The sequence below is a fragment of the Tyto alba genome, unplaced genomic scaffold (assembly GCF_018691265.1).
Source record: "Tyto alba isolate M040663 unplaced genomic scaffold, T.alba_DEE_v4.0 Super-Scaffold_1000006, whole genome shotgun sequence".
In the NCBI taxonomy this organism is placed as follows: Eukaryota; Metazoa; Chordata; class Aves; order Strigiformes; family Tytonidae; genus Tyto; species Tyto alba.
Genome location: NW_024881272.1, coordinates 23,719,065 through 23,746,029, shown reverse-complemented (window position 1 = coordinate 23,746,029; position 26,965 = coordinate 23,719,065). Strand labels below are relative to the sequence as shown.

The window sequence follows — 26,965 nt, the reverse complement described above, 5'->3', positions numbered from 1 at the left end:
AAAAGCTCATAAAAGAAAACACACAGACACTAAATGCTAGGTGCCACAGATGATATACCTCCATTGCAATGTTTCATAAGATTTACCTTCTGTTTGTCACATGCTTTTCACCTTCCCTGGGTTTAAAGTGGTTATTTTTGTTGTTTGCTGATGATTACTAACAGAGGTATAAAGTAATCTTGTAAAATCATGTGTCAACTATCTTTCAACAGGCACTTTCAAAAAAATATCTGAAGTATAACAAAACAAAATAACATTTCTGGTTTCAAACTAGAAGCACAGGTGTGTTCTTGATTTTCAGTAGGGTATAAATTATCCTTTCAGGCTGTAACATCAAACCAGAATCATCAATGCTCCTTCCTCTCTTGCCTGGCTGGTGAAACGTGCAAACTACTGCAGGCAGAAAATGCTGCCCTCACCACGGACCATCTCACACTCACTGAGACTTCTGGAAGTCACAACATAACTATTGGCTTGGAAATTAAGCTCTATCACATGCTGTTCCCCCAAGAAAGACACCGGGATCCTCTAAATTACAGATTAAAAGCTAGCTTCTTTTGTAGCAAAAAAAGAGAGTCTTGTTATAGACTTTGAATGTTATTTAGTTGTATCACTATGAATACAGGGGCCAAAAGTCACTGCAATACACAACAGTGCAGCCCACATGCTGGCTAGAAGTGGTGTGGATTCACAAAAGACAGATAAAACCCCACATAACTGGAGAAAGCCAAACACACATAGCCCAGCTGCACGAAAAGGCAATCATTGTCTGCAGTTATTTCATTTAATTTTAGACAAAATAAAACACAGACCCACTAAATCAAAAGACAAGTACAACTGAATCTAAAATATAGCATGGTTAGGGTGTGATGATTACAGGAGATGGACTGAGCTGATCACATGGCTCATGGCAAGAGAAAGGGGCAACCCTACTCCTACTCTTGCCTCTCTTGAAAATACTGGCTGCAAGAGCCTGCCTTGGCACTCATGTAACCACTCTGCGCCCTAACCTACAGGTTGCTTTCACCTCCCATCACCTTAGTTTAAAACCTTACTCACCAAGTTAACCAGCTGAGACAAAAAATTCTCTTTTTCATGCAGTGGGATAAAGAAGTGCCAGCATATTAGAGAAAACAGAACAAAATATCTAGAGAGAACAAGGTAGAAATACTCCAGCATCTCCACCAAGAACTAGTTTGGATCAGCTGGCCATGTTAACTGTGGTTTGATGTTGGCCTCTGCCAACATCATCATGACAACCCCCCCGTTTGGGGGTCTCTGCACTGAAGCACAATGCAGATCTACCAGTGGCTGTGGTTCTGGAGAACTCCCTTCAGATCTAACCAGGTTGGAAGGTCTGATCCAGCTCAGGCCATGTCTGACCCACCAGTCTCTAGACAAGTAATTTATATGGCTGTGTCGAATAGGGTTTTTAATTTTTTATTATTATTATTATTTTTAAGCCAAAAATTAGTAAAGTTAATAAAGAACATATTTTGCATCCACCAGAACATCACGGAAGAATCTGAACAAAGCTTTACATTCTCAGCCCATAAGAGACTGAAAGATCCATAAAGGATAAAAGCAACAGTATTAAAAGAGAACAAGAGAACCTAGGTACCATGCTCACCATGCTAGAAAGCTACAGATCTCAGGTGACAATGTGGTGCAGCAGTGTACAGAAGCACAGAAATGAATGAACATGAGAAATGAAGTTTCATCGTGCCCCATAAGAACAAGTGGTCGTCTTAGGTCAGAAATAAAATGCATTTCTACATTTCCAGGAAGATCAGAATTGAATAAGAATCTAATAACTGACAACAGTTTCACAATAAAGCATGTAATTGGGATTATATGAACAGAAGTACAGCCAAGCACAGCAATTTCTATAAATGATGAAAATCTTGTGCCAAATTCAATGCTGGCATTAGCATGGAAATTTCTCCCAAGTATCCAACAGAAAATCCAGCTACCAGGCAGCAAAAAAAGAAATGCATTGTCAGTGTCTGCAAACTCCATACAGACCACCCAAAAAGCCATAAAGCAGAGTATACAATATCTATCAAGTTTTCAAATTGCATTTTGCATCTGTAGCCAATACAGCTACGTACAAGAAAAATTGGCTAATTTTTCCCCTTATGCTATTAATCTGAAATCAACAATACAGGAATTAGCTTGGCTCACTGGTTTTATCCCTCCAAACTACCACTTAAGTACTATTCCTTTATCAGATATCTACTTAGAAGCACAGTAGAAATAACTTTGCCTACAGAAATAGAAAATTAATTTAAACTTTTTTTAAAAGATGGGCTATATGTAGTTCTAGTTCTCTCTACGTTTAACTGATAATTGCAAGTACAGGGTGGAAGCAGAAGGTTCAATGTTAGCTATTTTATTCAAAATGTTCGTGTTTGACAAAGAAATCAGTATGACACTCGAGAGACTCTCCTATCAAGAACAGCTCAGACCACCATGACGCATTTCATCCTGTCTGGTGCAGTTTGGTCTCTGTGGAACTGAGGGTCCAACTGAGCTAAGCCTTCGTCACTGTCCACATGCAATTTCTACATCCGTGGCAAAGGCCAGGTAAAATGACTTACCCTGCAATGAAAAAGGTCAAGCACTTCACATTCACCTTGGACTAAGAAAACACATATGGACATTTATAAAAGTTCAGCTGATGTAAAGCAATTCTGCTAGAACTCAAGAGACAAGAAAGAATTAATGAAAAGAAGTCATATGCAATGGATCAACTGAAAAGGACAAAAGAAAGGTTTTCTTCCAGGGTTAAGAAAATACTGCTCAGGATTACTGAGCAACAATGAAAGTACTGGACAAACAAAGACTTAATGTTGCTTCCTTTCCTTCAGATTTTCACTTTAACCTCTTCAGTGATGGAACTTACTGATGAAAGCATTAATTTCTGAGGCAATTTAAATAACTGGGGATAAAAAAAAGATTGCAAAACCAAGTTCAGAATAGGTAGAGCTGAGGACACCTGGGTTTCTCAGCACTGTCCTGCCTAGACTGCATGCATATCCACATTCACCTCCATTTACTCTTCTGCATGCAAGTTTAACAGCCTTTTTCTCCAGGTTGTCCAAGTGATATCAGGGAGAACCTCGACCATAAAACAAAGCCCAGGCCTTGGTGCCTTTCCCTGCTCTGTAATACTACACAGAAGCTACAGAACTGACCTCTGTAAAGACAACTGCGTAGCCCCTGAAGCCCAGTACTAGAAGCATGCCTCACCAATCTACGTCTGTGTAGAGCTATCTGCCCATTTGACATTTCCACCATGTGTGTAAAAAAATGACTCTTCAACAACGTTTAATGTAACCTTACTTAAGCTTCCTTTTTTTCTGGGGAGCAAAAGAATTTCCTTAACAATACTACTCCTTCAGCAAAAAATGTATTAAAAATGTTCAAAGGCTGTGCAAACTGATCTAAAGACATCAATCCTGCTGCACCAAGCTCCGTATTAATTTTCCAGATACTGCACCTGATGAAGACAGCCATGTCTGATGGAAATGGATACACCAAGTGCTATGAGCACAACTGAAATACAAACCTGTGAGTTCGAAGCGGGGAAGTGAAAAATCTGTCTCCAGTCACAAACTGCTGCATGCCCTGGTGGCACCTCAGATCATGAGGATACTACTTATTGTTTCAGATTTAGCAGCAAAAGGAAGTAATTTCCAGCTCCATACCTTCAAGGTGGTTTTTTTTTTTTTTTTTTTTTTTTTTTTTTTCCCCCTGTAATTCCTGATTGGGGCCCCCAAAGACATCTGGCCCAGCTTTACAGCCTGAGGAATGCAATACACCAGAAGGGTCACCATTATACACTGCAACTACATTATACATCCCCCAGGCACAGAAAGAACAAATAAGCAATCACTTGCTGATAGTGCTGTATGGGTCATCCATCAGGAAGGTCTTTTGCCTGCTTGCCTTACCTCCAAAATAGGTAGAAGTAAAACAACAAAAACAAAGGTCATTTTAGCGTATTACATTTTAAAAGGCTCTGGTTACCTTAACAGGACTATGTAAATCCTTACAACTTTTTCCCTAATAAAACTATAGCAACCTCCAACTGTAGAAAAGCAACTGACTGCTTTAAGCTGAATTTATGAAATACTCCAATAGGAAGATGAAAAATTTCCTCCTATGAACTTCATATGCCCTTTTTCTTTTCCCAGGACTCATCTGTTTAAAGCCAGACTGCAACCTTTGCTAAATAAACAGTTGTTTCATTTACTACCATGTATCCACTTGGCTAATGGAGTTAATGCTGCCCTACTGAATCTTCCAACGTATTCTCTATTTTAGAAATTGTATCATATTTCCTAATAAAAGTCAAGAACAATATTAACAAAACAGTAAACTGTATTGGCTTTTAGTGACTTACAAGATGTACTGACTTGATGCAAAGAGATGCCACATGATAGAGAAAAAATCCCATTAAAATACTTTTATTTCAAGGCATTCTTTAAGCCACTTCTTGGCATCTGCACTGCAACACATTCACAGCTGTATTTTCAATTGGAGGAATAGGGCGTTAATAAGAAGACAGATGATGATACTGAACATGCTGGCAAAGTCACATAAGGACTATGCAACCGATACACGACAGTCGTTGGCAAAGATTCAAGCAGCTCCCACAGTCTACAGCTTAAAGAAATAAAGAATGAAGTAGAACTTCATTAATCAAAAATGAAAAGGGAAAAGATTTTTGCAGCATAAAGCCACTAAAACCAGCAGAAAAAATATATATATAATCTTTCCCATTTATTTTCTACTTTACAGGAATGTAGAAAGATGCAGCATAATAAGTTCACTTCTCCTTTCCTATCATTACCAGGTAGTGTTAAGACAGTCAGAAATGTAATCTGGGGGGAAAACGACAACAGAAAAACCCCAACGTACCAGCACCACATCAGCTCCAAACATAAGTTAAAATTGTTTTCTTCAAACCAAGAACATCTACCAGAGCCTCGCAAATTCTATTAATTGACAGAATATCTAAATTAATTACCACTAACCTAGAAATCTGGGAAAGATCAGTTTGTAGTTGTAGCCACCTATACTACCAGATTCTCATCAAGAAATCCAAAGAATGGCAAGTCATCTTCTGCAACTCAATGTTTTTCTCTCATGCTAGGAATTTGTCACAGTATCAAATTCTACCAATACCTGATGGGATTCAGTTGTATTCCTGTTCCTGGCCTCCATCCAAAACATAGGAAAATAGTCACCAAATTGACTCTGGAGTTGTATTTGGGAGGACAGACACGGCGTTTTTCTCATCCTTCACAAAATGGTTATCTGAGCATATTCAGCAGCTGAAGGAAACAGAGAAAGTTTCCTTCATAGTTCTCACAGTTTCTCCCAAAACGGTGAAGGACTTTAGCATAAGGATTTACTAACAGCAAACTCCCAAATAAGCATGGATTGAAACTCTCAGATGATTACTCCCCTATCATTGTGAACTCAGCATCTGGAAGCATGGTCTTGTATGTGGGCTTTCACAAGCACATGAGCTGCAGCAGATATGCTACCCTAAACCAAATCTGAAAAGCTCCATTTTCTTTGCATATGTCAAGCCAAACTTTTTATAACAGTTAAGAATTAAATTGAAAAGAAAAAAGCAATAACAACAAAGTTAAAATATTCAAACAATTTGAGCAAGACCTAAATAGCACCTGGCTGCTTGAGATGTTAGAACTATCACGTTTTAAGCCTGCTGTGAGAACAAATGTTATACAACTAGTGGCCAGTAATGCAATCAAACACGTCTAACAAGTGTAAGCCCTACAGCCATAAGGTATTTAGAACTTCAATGTTTCCAGTAAGCACATTAGCAGATGGGAAAGTTGCGCATTCACTGCACTCCTATCCTAATGAGCCTTAGAGAAGAAAAATGTAGCTTGCTTACTCTCAGACACAGGAGGTAGAAAGCCTTGAACAAAAATAGCAGGGATATAAATCTGACTTTCATAGTCCAATGTTTGATTTGCTAGCAACGAAGTAAAACAAAGTAACTAGAGAGGGAATGAAAAAGAGCACTAGCTGTTTATGGCAAATGAATGAAATCTAGGTCTCCTCAAACACCCTGTGTCCTGCTTAATGTTTCTCAAGTTCAGAGCATGACACCCTCCTTTCTGAAATTATTTCAGCTGAAACAGTGGCCTAGACAACACATCAAACTTTTAACTTCGCTGCTCAAATTTTATCTTTCAAGGGAAGGGGCAGTCATGAAAAGAATCACAAAAACATCTGGACTTGTGAAAGCTTGACCACAGCATGAACTTCAGACAGTTCAGTGTCACTCCAAGCATATTTGATCTCACGTCCTCTAGGCTAATGATCTTCTACAAAGCAGTACTTTAAGGCTCCATAGCCAGATGATCTTCTGAACACTCAGTTCAGAAAGTTTATCCAGAATAACCTGGAGAGTGTCATTAATCTGAGATGCATAAAGACAGATTTCCAGCCTGCCTGAAAACTGAGATTTGCATGTGGGACAAAGAGTTAAGGGGAAAACCAAGATAAGGACAGTCAATTAAAATAAAGTACAGATGCTGCAATAAGATATTTCCCTTCACATGGAATGATTAGCAATTACAAAAGAGCAATTTCAAGGAGTTATTTAATATGCAAATGTAAGTCGATGAGTACTAGTTTTAAGCAGCATGAAATCTTAACAGGGAGACTATTATTCACAGCTTATTAATTTTGTCTAATAAAGAAAAACGTATGTGTATTTTTATGTTTCAAAGTATGTAACTTTAGTCCCTTCTTACCCAAACCTGAAACATCACCTACTAGGAATGACTGGGCCTGGAGCTGCCATTGTTTCTGTGGGTTCTTTCTGGGCTCTGTCTTTTCCTGGGTCTGCAGCAAGGTGAGATGGGATGGACAGCGGAAGCACAATAGCCACAGTTTTTCTCTCTCTCCTTCCTGTTCAACAAGGAAAGCTATCCCTCAGTTGGACAGACATCACACATCTTCATATCTTATTACATATATCAGTTCAGAGCAAGTTAAAGTTTGCAGCACAGTGAATGCAAAGTACTAAATATGAAAGCAATAAGCATACAGCTTTCTTGTACATTTATGAGCCTCCCTTCTCGAATAGGTGTTTTCATATTTCTTCAATGAAGAAATTCAATCTTGATGCAGGGGAAGGATTTACAAAAGATCAAATTTTACTGTCTTACTCATAACCGATCCAAGCTTGAGTTGCAATATACAAGCAGAACAAAGACCAGTGCTTTTAAAACAGACACAGACAGTCCGTTGGCTTACATTAGCTTGTCTCCCACCCTCCATATTAACAAAACTCCAAAAGACATAGAGCAGTTGAACTATTTTTCATAACTAAGTTTACCATCCTATTGGTAGTATCATAACACAACATTTATGACTAACTCCATAGATACCCTGCATTGGAAGCTATCCACAGGGTCAACTGTTTTCACATCAGTTAGAAGCCAAAATAGTATTAGGGGAAAAAAAAAAAAAAAAAAAAAAAATCACAGTAGGAAACCCAGGACAGTAATATTTAAGTCTTACTCCAGGACAAATTCTGGTCTTAGCTGTACCAAAATCAACTCCAGTGTGGGTATGCTGGTTCAGACACTCAGCTGTAATCAAAACATTTCCTTGAATTTTACTCACAGATTTCATATCTCAAACCTATGCAACTTCCCCCCTACTTTTGCAGGCTAGAGGAACCATCACCTAATACAGGAGGCAGGCAACAACACACTTCAGTTATGACTGATATTAATTAGTAGAAGGGAGTTAATAGAGGGTCTTACCCCCATAAACACAACAACATATCCATTCTGCACTCAGCACTCTAGAGATACTCCCACATCAGACCATGCACCCACAATAGATCCATTTCCAGACAGAAATTTTAGAGAAGATGCAAGAAGAGCAAAAACTATTTGGGGTGTTGTAAACAAAGCAAGTTACTACCACTAGCTCAGGGGTTAGTAGATCAGAAATCTGTGTTCAAGCTTTGCTGTTAGTATCAGGCAGCAGGCTTGCTCTCAGACTGTGCAGGCAGAAGACAGGTGCTATGTTGGAAGGCAGCATGTTCACCCCTATCAACCTAAGAGGAAAGGGTAGTAAGCAAGGTAAAATACAAAACCTTCATTTGGATTATTTTTTCTTTTCTGCAAGGCAGTAAATACCCCCTTCTTTTAAGTGTTAAGGGGTTGTTAAGTTATAAGAGCAATTCTTAGCCTTTCCCTTGCACTTCATATATTATTATACTCATAATGTAAACTGTATTTCATCAAGTGTCATGCTCACTATGATGTGCCTTGGCTACAGTTGTGTATTATACATAGCCAAATGGATAGTTACTGGTTTCATGAAGTACCCCCAATACAAAAGAATTTTTTATTTCTGGTTCAGTTTAATTGAAGGTCATACTCAGGTTCCAAAGGAAATTGGGCAGGATTTGCCCTAGGGTTCGATAATGTTGGTCAGTCTCCACCCAAAAAAAAAAAAGTTTCCAGCCCTATTTGTTTAGCTACGACTTTTTCTCCTTCTCCTTCCTGGAAGCATTCCTGATATCTTTCCCCAAATAACTCAACTGTTTATTTAGCTGAGAAACTCTCCTAAGTAGCATGGAACAGTTTTGCTTCAGCTGGTGGGTGACGTCATCTTAATGCCTTTCACATGAGAAAAGAAGCACAAACCACATCACTAACGCATGTAACATGTCCAGGCCATCTGCCTTGCTGGGTGATGGAAAGGGCCTCACAGGTTAATCCTCGTGTCACAAGACCCTTAATGCTTCCTGTACACTTAGGAAAGGACCTGTTTACCCACTTTGGCTAGATGGTTGATTCCCACAAAAGTCTGACTCAATGACCTGCCTCCCAACATGGCTACCATGTCCAATTAAGTAGAAGCCTTGTCATGAGGTGGGAGATAGAGAAGAAGGCAATGTTGTACCTGAGCCTATTGTATGTCCAACGGAGTCAAAGGAAAGAACCACTGAATCTGTAACACAAGAGTACAAGTTCATTTTCCCCTTTTTCTTAGCACCATTTCTTGCTGTAACATTTCCTTGTTATTTTGCTTAAATAACTCCTTATGCTCCCTTCCGCCAGGAAGCAGAACAACTTCTTCACCTGGAGTAGACAACAAATCACAATGTCATTGCCCAACAAAGTAGCTACATTTTATTGAAAATTATTTCATTTTACACCTAATAAGCTTGGTCAACCTTACAAAAACTGAATCATAATATGCTTCTGACTGCTAGACTGGAGAGCTTTTTCTCATCAAATGTACTATCAATATTTTGTCCCCACTTAGGGGACTCACCTATTACAATCAGGTCTTCCCTGACACTGCTTGCTAAGCCAAGTATTTTGTGCTCCCTGCAGTTCTCACCATGTTTTCCATGTTTTACTTACAATACTGGCTCTCCAGCTGAATGCATTTTAATTTATCAATATCCTTCACCTTCATACTATATGCAGCATGCGTGCCAAGTATCAAGAAAATATAACCTCTCTACTTGATACCCTTTTATTTTGCAATCTGGGGACCACAACAGTGCTTTTATCCATGATCGCAATGATAACTCTTGAACACCAGTTAAATACCTGATACTTTTAGTTTCATGGGATGACACACTTTGTTTCAATTATGGTTTACAGTTCCTAGTTTTCATACATGCAACTTGACATTTGGCCACATAGAAACCCTCATTGCCTGACTGCACTTATCTCACCCAATGATCCAGACCCCTTTATTAGTCCTTCATTTTCCTCATATACCACTCTCCGAGCCTAGGACCTGTTTGCAAAATTTATCAGTAATAATTCAATGTTCTGTTCCAAGTGGAGCTGCAGTATGGTACCATGCTCAGTGGTAGGGTTTTTTTCCAGCTTCGTTCTTACTTGAGACAAAGCAACACTTATTTTGGTAGTAAGCCTCCTGGTTTGTCATCCATTTTGATGCCAATCCCAACTGAAGAAAGTCTGCTGAATTCTGCTCCAGTGGAATAGAATTGGGCCCAGAACTTCTCAATGGGTGAAACATAGCAAAGGACAAACCACCATGATAGGATTAATAATTTTATGGAATGAGAAGCTTTAAAATGACACAGCAATAGCAGAAATGCCTTTCATCTTCAGCTAAATTAATAGATTGAATCCCTTTAATTTTGTCTTTGTAACTGAGGTCTCAGACATGATCAACTGATCACACATCCCTTGCAGCACCGCAGCAGCTGCCTCAGTGCAAGCCCTTAGCGCAAGGCAGAAAGCCCAAAGCACAGGCAGATTTAGCGTGCTGAAAAGAAGTTAAGCTCCTGCTACATCACCTTACATTTGGGCAGGCTACAATCACAGACATTGACAGTTACCACGTTTCAGCTGACAATAACTTGACATAGGACCAAGCCCTCAGCTTTTCTATACTGTACGTAATCCCCATGCTTATTTTGCAATTCTTACAAATTCAATAAGAAAGTGCTAATTTTCAAAATAAACATTGTAAAACTGTTAATTTAACTGGATATAAAACACTTTTTAAAAAGCAGGTCTGTGCTGTCCCAGATCCAACACTATGGTAGTAACATTAAAAAAAAAATTTAAAAAATATTACTAGCCTCAAAACTTATTCCAATAAAAATAAAAATCCATCTGGACTTAACAACTGTATTTCCTCTTTTGGGAATAAAATTCAGACATTTTTATATTATTCTAAATAGCAAGGGGTTTAATTCATTTTAACTGCATTAAATTCATCTGCCATCAATTAATTCTGAAGTATCTCTGTGGGGTTCTACTTTTAAAAAACTGTTGAGATTTTTATCAACATAAAGTATTGCTTTGTAGTTAATGCCAAATTTAAATGTTGTTCATTTTCCTGAAATATATTTTGCATTCAAACACTGCACATGAAATATTAGGACTTATCTAGGAATGGCTGAAAAGCACTGCAAGCATCAAATTAATACCATTATTGCAGCCCACTAAAACAATATAGTGTTTCACTCCCTTAACCAAGAACATTATCTTCCTCATACAAACAAACAAAAAAATTACAAGCAGAGTACGTGAGCTCCCTTTTCCAACCCAGTCCTCCATGTGACTATTAGTTTCAAAATTTCAACATCAAATTAACTGTGAATAACCTGTATTACAGTCAATTCCCCCTCCACGGCTGCAAGTAATTTCACAAACCATGGATCTTTACTAAAATACTGTGTTTATTTCTGGCATTAACACTTCAGAGGGGGAGAAGCTATAAACTCGAAAAAGGCTGAGAAGATAACCATGTGTCACCTTTCTTCCACCCAGACAGCCATTCCCATTCAGCCACAGGTTATTTTTGTCAGAAGTTGATGGAGATAAGCATTTATTTGAGACAAGCCAGATTTATTTGCAAATACACCGAGTCCTGCTTTCACGAACATAAGCAGCAAAGTTTCTTTGCTTCTAGCTTCAAATCTCTTCATTCAGTTCAAAGTCCTCCTGGTTTTCTGGACTTTTTTTTCTTTTTTCTTTTTTTTTTTTTTTTTCTCAGAGACAAAGTGGCTGCTCAGTCAGTGCCCAGTGCCTTCCCCCAAGCCCAAGTCTGCTCTCTCTTTCAAAGGCAACCTTCAAAGGCTCTAGATTTCAAAACTTAATAAGACACAATGTAGAACATGCCCACTTATATGCACCCTTGCTTTATGTGCCAAGAAGTGTTTATGTCTGAAGGAGCAGCCCCCAGCCTTTCAGCTACCTACTTCCATAAAGCAGCTTAAATGTTTTTCCCACTGCCTTAACTGAAAGGCAGCCTTTATGCCCAAATCATGAAATCTGACACCCAATAACTTGCCAATATGCACAGCTTAAGGCTGCACACACCACAATGCCAGCCTTTTACATCTGTTTTCATGTTAGCTACAATCATTTTTTTAGTGGCTACAGCAGTTTAAGCAAAGAAAACAAACAAACAACAAACAAACAACAACCAAAAAAAAACCCAAAAAACAACAAACAAAAAACCAACCAAGATATAGCAAAACCCAAATGCAATTCTGGATCTGATGCAATCCATCAGAAGAAGCAAAGATAGCAGAAACACTCATTTATTTAGAAGGCATTCATTGACAGGCATAATAATGCTGAGACCTCACCAGCCAGACTGCAAAGTTGCATTGTGTCAAGTTTGGGTCAAAGCTGCATTGGGACCTGTGCTCTGGGACACTTTCCCCTCCCACCCACCATCTAGCTAGAGCATCAAAAATTGGACCAACACATGAATCTGCTCCATCATCCCCCAGACAGCAATGCTGTGCAGGGCTACCTGATCGTGCTCTACCACAGCCCTTCTGGAGTGCGGAGGGGTGCCGTGAGAGACCCTCTGCCAGGAGAGCTCACTGCTGTGGAACAAACACAGGGATCCTGTTTGGTTCGGGAGCCAGGAGCTCCCAGACAGCCTGGGCTGAGAGACTCAATGCTGCTCTGGGAATAAATTTAAACTCTGCTCCTACAACACTCCATACTGAATGCAGAGCTGAACTTGCCTCTGAAGGAACACAACTGGATTTGCCCAGTTGTGTCCCACAGTAAAAAAAAAAAAAAAAAAAAAAATCCTGCAAATCTGAGGTGGCTACATTTGTTGCTGGCTTTATACCACAGTCCAGATAAGCCACCCAGGTATGAGGATTGATTATATTTCAAGGCAAAGGATGCACTGTAAGTGTCACTGACCCCTTATCTCTTCACACATGCATACCCCTTTGCATCTTAGGTCTGCAAATTCTTCCTCCTGTTTCTTAACCATGAGCTTTCTCAGGGCCTGGATGACTCTACACCACTCTCCCCCTGTACCCAACAAAGGCAAATTCAATTACTCATCTTGCTGCATGTATTGTGCACCTTAAATCTAGGCATTTCTGGACACAAAATAACTACTTAACTGCTATTCCTTACAGATTGCAGAATCTTTTCCACTCCTTAGTCTCTGAACAGAAAAATAAATGAAGACTTGGGTCTTCATAAAGGAGTGATGATCCTGACCAACGAACTGCAGACAGAGAGAAACAAGGCCATGTTGGAAAACATCTTAAGTTTCAAACTCCAAGAAAGAGATATGGACACCACAGGATAAACGTTTAGCATCACGCATGGGTACTGCACTCGAGAGATATGTGGAAACAGCTCTTAAAGCCCAATTGTGTCAAGCTTCTGAAATCATGTAAGATCAAATACATGGACCAACTTCCAATGCAAATACTGTCCTTGCTTTGATTTTATCATTGATGGAAATGGGACACACAAACTGAAAACAAGTAGTGGCAATGCAGAATGGGAACAGCAAATATAATCCACATTTAATCAAGAGCTGTATATAGCCCATATCTTTACTTAAGTGCTGTTTCAGGATTTCAGTTAAGAGTTTTACAGTAGGTCCCCCTGAGTAGCCACTAACTTTTTTTGTTTTTTACAGATTCTCCCTGCAAGGATTTGTAGATACTTGTCTCATCCTACTGGAAACCAAAGAAGCTGAACTAATAACTTCTCTTATCCCTTTTTTTAAAAAAAAACCAAAACAAAACAACCCAGACTTTAGCAATAAACTAACTTACCCAGGGAAAAAAAAAAAAAAAAATCAGTAAAAAAAAATGATTGCGTGCTGCTTTGGAAGTGATCCTGAGAAACCACAAACCATCAGTCCCACAGGAGTTATAAGAGTTTAATAATAAAGGCTTAACAGCCTCGATACCACATACTATTACAGTAATACACTCCACAGACCAAGCCAAACAGAGAATACAATAATACATCACAACATAAGGCTGTAATTTGGCACATCCTCATACAGAGTCTCAAGCTCTGAGGTCTGCACTGCTTTCTTGGATGCATGATCACTGTTAAGATTCTCATACCATACCCCTTCTCTCCAGATACTCCGACAGATTCCTACAGAATTGAAACCTACATTTAATAACATTTAATGTAATTTCTACCTCCAGAGCTTGATCAAAGACCAGATATCCTGCAGAGCTTCATCATCTGGACTGGGGATGGCAATTGCAGTAAGACCATTAAAGAATAAAATTTTGATTCAGAGTCAGAATGAAAAGAAGGATTTTAAGTGCTGTTGTTCTACTACAGAATTAGAAGACTATCCATAAAGAAAAGGGTCTGTCATTCAGCTATCTCCCTTTTTCAGTCGAGTACTGAAAAGGTTAGGATCAGACACCCCAATAGCCATCAAAATCTTTTTTTCTATTTGAGATCAGTATTCTATAACATGACATATACCAGAGATGGAGAGCTTAATACACAAAACTCTTCGTAACTTAGTGAGGAAAAGGTCAGTAATAACAAAAACTATCCTTATATTTCATCTAGTCAGAAAACAAAGTTCACAAAAGTAGCACCACTCTCAGAAAACATAGTACTGTCAGGATTCATTTGGCATGAAGATCTGTCTCAGAACATCCTGCGCCCCGAAGAAAAAATAGTTAGAAAAACCCCCCCACTCTTATCATGACTATGCAACATTCTAGATAATTCTTATAGCCAAAGAATTGAAAGGAACTAAATCATTTCAGTTCTATTTCAGAGATCTCACTTAGATACCTAAAGCATGAACATCCTTCCTTAGATTTGGTAAAAAAGGACAACTGCCTGCACTTATAAATTACTTGGCAGGGCATTCTTCACTTCCTAATGCTTTATTTTACTTGCTGAAGACAAACTTAGGGAAGGGCTAAGTAATTTATTCAGTTTAATGATAAATGCTATCCTAATTTATTAAATATCTTACTTTTGCATTAATGTTGTGTTCCGCCTCACTGGTTGGTTACTAAGCTCTTTCTTCTCTAGTACAACTGATTTTCCTACTTCTTCACCTTTTTCTGAACACAGTGAGATGGCACTGTGTTAAGAACATTGGTCACTACAAGAACATCTTCTGTACCACAGCCTCAAGGATGCTCTGAGTTACTCATATTCTTTATTCAAAACTCAAGGCACTAACAACATCCCCCACGCACCACTTCACCCAGCGTTAGTAAAGGTCAAAGGAAACACATAAGACCACTCTTACTAGTCATCTCAGCTCCTACATACGTACTCTGTGAAAAACAATCAGCAGTGTTCCCATGCTTAGACACCACAAGAAGTTACTATCTCAAGTGTATTGTTTGAGAAGCATTACTCTAACATTTTCAATATCTAAGAAGATGGGGTATATAAAGTTGACATACACTACACAGGCATGCTTCCTAATCACAGATGTGCAAGCTAACTGCAGTAGATACAGGGACTGCAAGTTTTGGCAAGCAAAGCACATGAAGAGTTTCAGTCCAGTGCTGTCTGCAACTGATAGTAGACCCTGGTACAAAGTTTAAACTTACTCCCTTTATGGGAAGGGAAAAGTCACACAGCAACAGGACACGTCTTCAGCAACAGGAAACATCTGATTGTAAAGAACACTTCCAATAAACTTTGGATTTTCTACTTTAATAAATTGTCTTAGAACAAGGCTGCATTACAGTTTCTGTTGCACTAAATTTGAATGCCTGTCCTGTGTGCCACCTGGCTGTATTTATTGGCATAGAGATGTGGGAATGGGCTGATGCTTGTCTCCTATAACATAACTGAGGGGAAGATTCACCTTCACCTGAGAATGCATATCATTGTGAGATATCATAAGAATGAAAAAATTTCATTCTCATCTAAATATTAATTCACTTACGTACAGTACAAACTTGAAAAGTTTCTGCGTTGTTGCTCTCACCACCATCTCCTTAAATACTACCTTCATTTATATTGCACTAACTTTTTAAGTATACAGTACTGAAGCAGGCCATTCAGGTTCTCGCCACTTCTGACAGCCTTTTTATTGACAGATGACTTCATAATCAAGCTTAGAATCGAACCCAAGTTCCTTGGCCACTCACTCTGCCCAGATATTAGATCCCTTTTTTGTTTCAGCCTGGAGCCAGCCAGTTTCCACTCCAAGAAACTGGACACAGAGCGATGAGGCTCACACACAAGCTCTGCTCTAGGGAGCTCAGACACAGTTGGTTCAGAGAGGTCATCTCTGCAAACTCATGGCCAAGATAAAACAGTCAATACAGGTAACCTTGCTATAACCTGTGCAACCCTGATCAAGTCCTTTGATGAAATTGTTTCTCATATGTAAAAATAAACAATCTGCTTTTTTTTTTTTAAAAAAGATCTTCAGAAAAAAGGCTTGAGAGCTAAGAATGGATATAGCGAAGTATTATCACTTGTCTCAATAATTTTATGTGGCATCAAGATCTACTGTTTACATGGTAAACTGCAAAGTAACTCTCCATCAGCTCTCAAGTTCCTGTCATTTAACTGACACTACAACTTTCTTAGTGATACAGAACTTGAAAGATGTAGCAATATTTCTTTAATGAATTTTTATGAATTTCATGGAGCCTAACCAACTTTTACACTTGCTGTTGTGTGCACTGCTCCTTTTCCATCAGGACGTTCGTAATGAAGTGGCAAATTAACAAAGCAAGAAACAACACTCATGTTCCGAACAGATGTATTTTTAAAATGTTCTGAGCATGCCAATTTTCTTTATTCTGCAATGAATGAACTGAATGAAAAGATGCAATGTCCTGCGCCAGCTGGCAAATGCTTCAGAAAGATATTACATTGCTATTGTCTTCAGCAGTGCCCAAATAACCGTTTGGTAGCAGGAAAGGCTAGTATGTTTTGCTCATAAGGTCAGTATTTATTTGGATGTACTACATAACTTCACAGTGTCATGACCAGTGAAACTCTGGGCACAAGGACAACATGGTGCTTCACTCCGAGCATCTGGTATGTGTAACTCCTTTGTGTCCATCACAGCTCCCCATTCCAGGGGAAGGCCAACAGTACCAGCCTCTGAGGTTGCTCTTTCCAGAAAAAATGGTCAAACAGTCCCCAAATGCAAAGGAGATGGGGAGATCAAGGTGCTGCAGAAGTTCAATGAAAACATGCTTGGCTTTGAGGAACACAAATGTAGAGAAGGTACAGATCTACCATAAAGTCACAAAAACAAATAGGCCAAACTGTACCAATAAAGCTGGTATCTGAGAGGTTTTTCTCTTGATAGAGAGAAATCCTTTCATTAATCCTGAGCAGATTCTCAGTATTTTAAGGAGCTCATGTCCTCCTAAACCAAGTCTCATATTTTGGTTTCAATTATTACTATAGCACTCAGTCATACACCCAAATTCCACAGTGGAACATGTAATAAATTACAAAACAGTAAAACATCTCTCTTCTAAGCTTACAACCCATGTGGCAAGACAGAAAATGGATATTGGCAGTTGAGAAATTACACAGGAACAAATGTGAAAATGTGGGTCAGTAAGATAGTACCGGCTCAGTTCAAGAACATTTTCCTGGGCATCAGTAGTAGTACCTGTCTTTAATCAAAGCAATATGAAGTTAATCGTATTTTATTTCTGAATAAAAGATTCACTATTTTAATCAAGGAATACAGTATTCGTGTATTCAAACGTAAAGCACTTGCTTTAGGTTCAGAATGGGTTATCTTCTGAATGTAGACCTCTAGCTACTACTTCAAAATTCTGAATTCTTTAACACATTTATTATAAAAGTGTCACTACTAGTGTTTTCCCAGATAATATCAGTAACAAAACAACACCGCAGCTGTCTTTAAAATTAACAGCAAATTTGTACACTGGGTACATCAAGGGACACAAGGGAAATTGTATTTAGACTTACCTGTGTATGAGTTGGATTTAAGTATTATGAGTATTTAGAGGATAGACCAATTTACTGACATAAGGCAAAAAACTACTGAATCGATGGTAAATCTCATTATTCTGTGTGGAATGTGTCTAACAATCATTAGTATAGCTATTATTTAGTTCAAACAAGAATACTGGATAGGAGGGTGACAGATCCCAACTAATTTTTTTTATTTTTTTTTTTTAATTAAAAGCACCAAACAACACTGACTTGGACATAAACCCTTGAAAATATTCTAATACATCATTTGCAAACTAAGGGCCAGACTCCACATATTTTGGTGATACAAAACAGATGTAAGCAAAAATTAACTGATCAAAGCTCTCAAGTTGCTTTCAGTCACACTTCAAAAGGTACAAATTGTTCTTAAGTATTTTTAAAAGTAATTTTAACCTAATAATACTTATTTATTGCAATCAGTAGAAAAATGTAAATAGCACACTCCCTTCAGTTTTCTTGGTTAGTGCTCACATATGTAATTTTCACAAAACTTCTAGAACACCAAGCAATTTTCATATCAAAAACCCCTCAAAACTTTCAAACATTATTACTCTTTATTGCATACTAGCAACTTGAAATTATATAGAAAGCAAAATACCCTTAAATTTGTCCTTAAAAGGATTTCAGTTTCAAACTAAAGACAAATGCACTAAAATTCTTTGAATAGGTTATTGCACGGCACTGGCACAAGGAAAATTCTGTATTTTCATAGTACTAGCAAAACACATTGTTACCTTAGATATTATAAAATACAAAGAACTCACAATTACATAGACATTGCTTTAGTCTTGTAGTATTAAATATGGACATGGGCTTTTAACCTTAACAAACTACAGTCTAAGAAATGTATTAATGACAGTGTCTTAAACTTTCATATGCTCACACAACTGTCAGAGAGCTCTGGAAGTCTGCTGCACATCTTTGTTTTACATAAAGATACCTACATGCTATTAATGGCAATTAGGATAACAACTCTTTTAATAGCCTGGTCTTGTTTTTATGACTACTGGAACCATTCAACCATTTTTTTTTCCCCTCACCCTGGTACGGAAAAAATTTTTTCTCCGTATTGGTTTTTGCGAGCTAGCTCTCAGAAACCTCTCCTTCAAAAGCAGAAATATTTATATTTCCAACAGGAAACTCACATTCTTAAGTTTATTTGAAAATTATCTACTACTTATGATATTAAGCCTGTGGTCAAAAGCCTCCCCAAAACCTTAAAGCACACAACATCTGGCCCAGATGTCAGAATAGTGTCCAACAAGTGCATATGTACAGCTTTATAGTGATACCTATCACCTCTGCTGTGTCTGCTCAAAACACAAATGACAGGAAGGAGTAAGGCACAAGAAAAGCGTATGAGCATAAACCATCTCCTGAATACAAGTGCTTTATAGGCATCTTCTCCAGAGAATTATAATTCTCTACCTTTTTTTTGCATTACAAGGACACAGACCATTTATTAATGTGAAAGGTGACACAGAACAAAGTCTGTTGGATCCATTTTTCACTCACATTTTCTGTAGTTTGGGGCTAGGGGGAAGTTTGAGGGGGGTTGTTTGGTCTTTTGCAGGATCATCACAATTGATTCCAAAATCTGAAGAGGTTTCTGGTCCATCAAATCCTAAAACTCATTAAGTTTCCAAAACATGCACTAAAACTTGTATTTGAGAGGTCCTACACAGTACATGATTTTATAGGTAGTAAATATAGACCAAGAGATATCAAGCATATGTTCTTTCAAAGCCAAACGTCTTGAAGAGCAGCTTGTGTCCCTTCAGCTTGTCTTCATCTTCCAGACCCACTAACTGGTCTGACAAAGGGCATTACATCTACACAAAAGCCTTGCATCACCCGAAACCAAGCGAACATTGACACGTGCAAATCTGAAATTAAGATGTTCCAGAAGTCATCTGTGCATCCTAGAAGGACGCCAAAAACAAATGCTGTTCTGTTCCCAGAGTATCTGCTTGACTATAAAAGCTGCCATACATGGAGGCAAAAACAAGCAAAAAAAAAAACAAACCCCAAAACAAAGAACCAAAACCACAGTAGCTCTGAACAGTGCATATACAGATTCTCATTTCCTATTATTTTATTATACAGAAGTGTTTGATTTGAAGAAAAAAAACCCAAACTGGTTCATCAAAACATAAGAAAAATAACCTAGAGACAGAGTAAATACTGACAGTACAGCCTCATTTCCATGCGCAGAAACTGCAGGACAATGGAAAAACTTATTCAAATAGCAGCAGCAGAAAGAGGAAGTTGATCATCACACCACGCAGCCCCTGCAAATACAGCTGGAGACGATCTAAAGAAAAAGTGTTCCTCCTATCACACCACATACAAAATACAATGAATCCCTTTAAATTAGCACTTGGCAGAGAAACAAGACAGTGAGAAAACAAACTTCAAGGCACACAGAAGGTGAAATACTAAAGAAACATCAGTTCCAGTATAGGACCAGTGGACAAACTGCTGAACATCTAACTAAATTGTTTCACAAAGCAAGCAAGCCTTCTTTAAAAAAAAAAAAGAAACATCTCAGTGTAGATTCCAAGTCAGCAGTGGCTAAAAGCACAACCAAACTGCCACTCCAAGAGGGGAAAGGACTAAAAAGGGGCCAGTCTCACCTCCAGCTACAAGAACATTTATTGTCCAACGATAATTTGTATTGAAAAGATCCTTGTCTGTCAGAGATGAAGCTTACAGTGATAGAAATTTCGTGTGTAAAACTGAAATAAACAGTAAATTACCAGAGAACTGCATGCAGATGAGCAGTGTGACCAGGCTCACCTGCATCCAGAAATCTTGGGTGACCCTATTTGGGAAAGCCACAGTATCTTGCATGTTTGCAACACGCAAATATAACAGAAAACATTATTATTATTATATGGTGAAACAATATTGAAGGAGAGAAACTAACATTTCAGAAACTCCTTTTGTTTAGTCACATGCATTCACACACATCCGCTACAATGCAACAGTCTGTGTTGTTCAGTTATGCCTCTGAAACACCCGTATTAGCTTTGCTCTTTCAAGTGGCCACATAGACTTTCAGAGGACTTGCAGGGCCTCTGGAAAAACAAAAACAAAACCCACCCCAAAACTAGAAAGCAAAACACAACCCAGATCAATGAACTACTTTAATCAAAATATCAAGACAGGGGAACAGCTTGCTTAAGAAGAGTAATCCAGCATCCAGCAGTACCAGCATCACCAATATATCAAATGGTTTTGATGAAGATCATGTGAAACTGCCAACTCTATTTCACCAAAAGCTGGAACTTTAGAAATTGAGAGCTGCCAAGAGCAACTCCCATTCTTAAATTAATTCAATTTGCACAAAGAAAACCCACTGTAATCTCAGAAAGACAAACCTTCCACAGCACTCTATGACAGACCCCATTCCTTATTAGCATTTCAGCACCTGCTGAAGTATGCTCCCAGCCAGGATTTCAGAGGCTCACTGGGATTCACAAATTTTAGAGTTTCGCCATTTCTGGATTAATCCACTAGTAGAAATCCTTATAAAAGGCAACAGTCATTTCTATTAACCTTATTCTAAAACAGCTGCCTCATCTAACACAACTTCATTTGACTGGCAAAAAAACCCAACAGCTTGATGTTGGCAGGTCTGGGATCAATTCAGAAATGGAAAATGGCCTCCTCTTGGTTTGTGACAAGCCATCAGTGTAGGCAACTTTTTGGCCACAAGTGTGACTGTGAAATTGCCTGCACGACTGAACAGATGATAGGGAAAGAGAGAAAAGAATTAAGTGAAGGGAGACAGTCATGAATAGGGCATTCTACAAATAAAGAATATTGCAGAAGCCTGAGACACCATTTCACAAAACACAAAGGACCACTGGTCATTCAGAGAAAGCAAACTGTGTGTTTCTAAGTGGGTTACACAGTTGGTTTTTAAAGTTGGGGTTTGGCTCTGGGGGAAGGGGTTCTTTTGGTTCTGTGAGGTTTTTAAATGTTAATTTAAAAAAGCATCCTTCTCCAGGATAACCTTGACATTCTTTCTAAACCATACTAAAACAAACATGCCCACTAATTCTCCCAAACCAAATCAAGTAATGGCAACACTAACCATAATAGATGCTATTCAACACAATACACAAACTCAAGCATCTCAAGGCCAAGGACTCCATATGGAGAAATGTGAGCCAAAAGCAGGATTTAGGGCCAACTTCAAAATTGCACATATGGAAGAGAACTGCAACCACCTTAAGATCCTCATTGCATCCAAGCAGGCAGTTATCACCAGCTCCAAGCCCACAGACACTTGAGAGAAGGGAATGAGATTTATCAGTTGCAGCAGACCACTTTCCCACAGCTGGTTTTAATTAAGCTAATTTGGTGGTAGTGACTAACAGCAAGCAGAGCCTTCTCAAATCACTTTGCAAATATTTTTGCCAACACTTCACCATCTGCACTGACCAGGAATACTGGATGCTAACTAGGATGTATTCTGCCATTCTGTCTGAGGTACAGCATGTAAGAGTGGTATATCCATTCCCCTTAAATATCACCTGGTACAGCCACTACTTACAGGTAACTGGGTATGAGGAAAAGATGCAGAACTTGAAGAAAGGTACTGGACAAACTCCACTGAGAAAACCACTCCTGAAGAGGCAGGTGGATCACTCGCCAGAATCCCGTTACACCTTGGCTCTACTCATGCTACATGAAACTTATTAGTGACCATGTGGATACCAAACAGATTTTTGAGCTGTGGGAAACAGAACAGCCGATATAATTCCTAGGCTAGTTGTGTAGTCAACTCCGCTAGGCCAGTTTTCCTTTTGTGGATACATACAGGTTAGCATAGCTTTACCATGAAGAAACACTTTGGGTTATACCATGATCTCAGGACAATCCAGGGTGACGCTAGACTGTGCAAATTTAAGCCCCATTTCCAGGCACACATAAGGGGATGGAAACGGTTCTAGTAAGGGAGTCATTTTAATGACATCTAACTAGATGGAAGTTTTTCTAAGGTAAATCTGTGTCCAGCAATCAGAATCAAAGAGATTAATGGCATCAATACCAGCATTGGTACATAAGACTGACACACATAAGGACCAGATGTACCAGTAAATATAAGAACATGCCAAAAGAAAGTATAGTCTTCTGCAGGAACATTTTTCAGTTACCCAGACCTGGCCTGTCTCATTCATATGAGGTATGAATTTGACACAAAAATCTTTTGTTCAGATTAAACCATGCAACCTAGTCAGCTCACCACAAACAAACAGATACTAACACTACTGATGCTCATTCCAGGGAAGTCACAGAACCAAGCTTTAAGTCACAACTAAAGCAAAAGAAACAAGGCAAATTGCAGGATCATAAGTCTGGGCTTCAGGAGAGCAGAATTAAATCTATTCAGGGACCTGCTTCAGAGGAACCCATAGGATATGGGTCTGGAGAGAAGACAGGTATAAGAGAGTTGGTTGATTTTGAAGGATGACTCCTCCAGGCTCAAGAAACATCCAGACCAGTGTGCAGGAAATCAAAGGCACCAGAAGACCTGTAGAGATGAAGAAGGAGCTTCTGACAAAATTTAAAACAAACAGAATGAATACAAGAGGTGAGAGCAGAGTCAGGTGAGCTAGGATGAATATAGACACACTGCCCTGGTGTGCAAAGACAGGCTTAGGAAGGTCAAAGCCTGACTGGAGTTGAAAATGGTGAGGGACATGAACAGCAACAAGAAGCGCTTCTACAGCTAATTTAGCAGCAAAAGAAACAGTAGGGAAAATGTGGGCCTCCTGCTGACAAAAAATATGGAAAAGGCATGGAGAAACAGGCAGACACATCTCATGAAGCTCAGCAAAGGGAAATGCAAAGTCGTGAGCCTGGGGAGGTATAACTCTATGCCATACAGGCTGGGTGCCAACCTACTGGAAAACAGCTTTGCAGAGATGGGCCTGGAAGTCCTGGGAGAGCAGCTGAACTGAGCCAGCAATACGCCCTTACAGCAAAGGCGCCCAACAGCACCCCAGGCTGCATTAGGCAGAGGCGAGGGAGGGCACCCTTCACCTCTGCTCAGCACTGGGGAGGCACTGCCGGAGGGCTGGGTCCAGTGCTGGGCTCCCCACTACAAGAGACCTTTTGGAGTCAGTCCAGAAAACTAAGATGATTAAAGGATTGGAGCATCTGCCATGTGAGAGGCTGAAAGAGCTGGGATTGTTTAGCCTTGAGTAGAGAAGGCTCAGGAGGATCTTAGTAATGTAACCTTAAGGGAAGGAATAAAGGCAGAGATGGACTTTTCTCAGAGATGCCCATTGAAAGGACAAGAGGCAATGGGAACAAACTGAAAGGCAGGAAATTCTATTTAAACATAAGGAAAAAAAAAAAAATGTACTATGAGGGTGAAGAATATCTCCAGAGCTGCCTTCTAGTCTCAACTATTCTGTGATTCTGTGAAACACCTTTGCTCTAAATCAGCATTACTCTCAGGATTTTAGTGCAAGTACCTCCCCTCACATTAGACTGATTCAGAACTAATTGAATGCAGAGTAGTCAAATGCAAAAAAAGATGAACCTTCCAGTCTGCTGGTAACACTATGCCAGGCAAGAAGTCTTAACAATGTGTTTCAAAGTGAGAACTGAATTTACCCTGAGTTGAGCACAGAAAAAATCTAATAACTATAAGGTTACAAATAATTTCCTTCCCAGGATAATGAAATTTATTGTTACAGCTACTATTTGAGTTCAGGAGTGAAAATCCAAGCATGATCCTATTGAGGTCATGACTATTACCCATAATAAACCGTTCTTTACTACTGGCTCTCACAAGAGGAGCAGCCACTTAAATACAATGGTGTGCAAACTGGAGCGTTCTGGCCAGGAACTACCAGAGTTAGCTTGCAGGATCCAGGCAGTTTCTCTGCAGTTTTTCAACATATTCAACGTGACTGAAGTGTCCTGCACTGACAACTTCCCTCACCAAATTTCACCCATCAGAATATTTCAAGCAGATGGTTTATTAATGTCCCACATTCTTCTAATGAAAATTTAAGCAATAATGACATAGGAGGCACAGCTTCACAACACAGCCCCAAACAGCCCCTGAACCCATTCCCCCATGTCCCTTCTTTTGAGCCATCACAAGGACTCCCCTGGTTGAAAAGTCAAACCAGCAAAACACCTTTCCCTTTTGATGATCTGCTGTTTTAGAGTAAGCTATTGCTGTTTGCCATGCAGTCAGGCAAACAGAAAAAGCTGGCTCAAGGTAAGCAGTAGAAACAAGGGTTAGGGTTGAAGCTCAAAAACCACAAGAGTGATGTCTCAAAACACATTTACTACCACTGCTAGCAGTGCTTCCTGTAGCCAAAGCCCAAAAGCACACCAATATCTTGCTATCCACTCCTCCTCCATCTAAGATCAGCCCCTACCAGACATCTCTTCTGTTTTCTGCTCCCAAGTGACTCCATCACTAAAAGCTACCCTACTATCCCAGAAATACGTAGAAGAATTAAGACAGATAGGGGAAACAGTTAACAGGGGTCTATGAATAAATTTATTTCAAGCTTGTCTTCATAAGGTTTTCTCCCAGTGAAATCACACTGTAGTACCAGTAAAACTATCCATGTGGACAAACCATAATGAAAGCTAAACACCGCATCTGAAAAACTTGGGGCTTCAATGAGTTTACTACTGTATCTAGTATATCTTGTACCTGCAAGGGATCTTTTCCAATTTTATAGCTTAAAGCAGTTTGCCAAGTGGAAAACTTTACTCAAAGTAGTACTTTTTGCCAGCATAATATCAAATAAAACCATATTAGGATTTCCAACAGCATAAGTACATTACAGTAAAGTTAGAATATGACAGTGACCTAACTGAAGGTGTCTCACTCTCATGCGGATTACCGATTCCAACTCCAAATGAATACCAACCTCAAACCGTACTTACACAGTACTTTGGCAGCAAAGCAAAATTAAGGAAATTTTCACACCCTGTGGGGCCCAGCACATCACTGCAACTCCCCCCAGCACAGCTGTGCCAAGACAACTGCTTACAGGGTGGGGGGAGATTGTAAACCAGATCACTGAAAAAGTATAGGACAAAAAACACTAAAAATACTACTACGCAGTTACTTACAGCAGATTTGCCACCAAAATCAACATACCATGTAACTACACCCTCAGAAACTTAGATTTGGAAAGCTCAGGTCCTTTCTACAGAAATGAAATAATCCCTGGCAAAGTGTTAACATTCCTTAAAAGCAGGTCTTAAATAACTGCACACCTGTCAACATTCAAATAAAACACAACTCTGCGGTGAACAGTGGTGAGAGACTGTGTAAGAATGTGGTAAATAAAACAGAGGAGGAGAGATTGTTATAAGGCTCTCCAAGAAAAGAGATGGAATAATTGCAACTTTGTCCTCAAGCCATTACTGTTCTTTTTTATAATTTGTCTTCAGAAGAAAAACTCTTCGAAAAGCTGTCCAGCATAATCAACGCCTCAATCTAGAACAAAGAAGGAACAGTCTTCCCACAACAGTGAAGGAAAAACAAGCTGTATCAGAAGACACATCTTTGAAGCACTTTGTGACAGCAAAAATAATGAGAAAACATTAATACTTAATTAGGGGATTGTCCACAAAACTACTTAGTAAATCCGTAAATGGGTGGAATGAAGATGAGGCAGCGACCCAAAGATTACTATGTAATAACATATCAACAGTTCCAATGACCAATATATCAGGAGCAAAAAGAAATCCAAGCTCCATGTGAAAAAATTCCTTTTTTATCTTACACCAACAGTACCCTCTACTGTTACGAAGCAGCATAGCATAAGATGAAGCCCAGGCGTCCAGCTGATGATCTTTAATGGGCAGTGAAATTTGGAAACTTGGTGTACGTACTGTTCTTCTCACATCATGTGGAAAGCAAGGGGAGGGAGGATAAGCACCGACTATATGAGCACTACAGGGCAAAAAAAAATGTTCCTGAGCTTGATCTGAGGCACGAGCATATTCATCACAGAATGCCTGTATGAACAAGCAGCAAGGGGGAAAAGACATAGAAGAGCGATGAATGCTTTAACTAGGTTATGTGGTTTAGATTACTGTCCCCAAACTGAACTGCAAACAAATCCACGGAAGTATAATCCAGACCTACAAATCTGTTTTCAGAAAAAAAATAAAAT

At 39.1% G+C, this 26,965-nt stretch overlaps 1 protein-coding gene across 9 annotated transcripts in view; it reads right to left on the bottom strand.

Annotated features, from left to right (window-relative positions):
* The window catches only part of ST3GAL3 (ST3 beta-galactoside alpha-2,3-sialyltransferase 3), a 194,920-nt gene that overhangs the window by 139,950 nt on the left and 28,005 nt on the right, over nucleotides 1-26,965 (bottom strand). For 4 of the 9 annotated variants that reach the window (XM_033000538.2, XM_033000536.2, XM_033000535.2 and 1 more), the window contains exons 3-4: nucleotides 8,977-9,024; nucleotides 6,826-6,960 (exon numbers count right to left, since the gene is read on the bottom strand). The exons of 3 other annotated variants lie outside the window; for them this stretch is intronic. In XM_033000538.2, coding sequence (XP_032856429.1) covers nucleotides 6,826-6,960; nucleotides 8,977-9,024 — 183 coding nt within the window. The remainder of the gene's footprint in view (nucleotides 1-6,825; nucleotides 6,961-8,976; nucleotides 9,025-26,965) is intronic. 2 more of the 9 variants (XM_033000540.2, XM_033000537.2) reach the window with 1 other exon arrangement.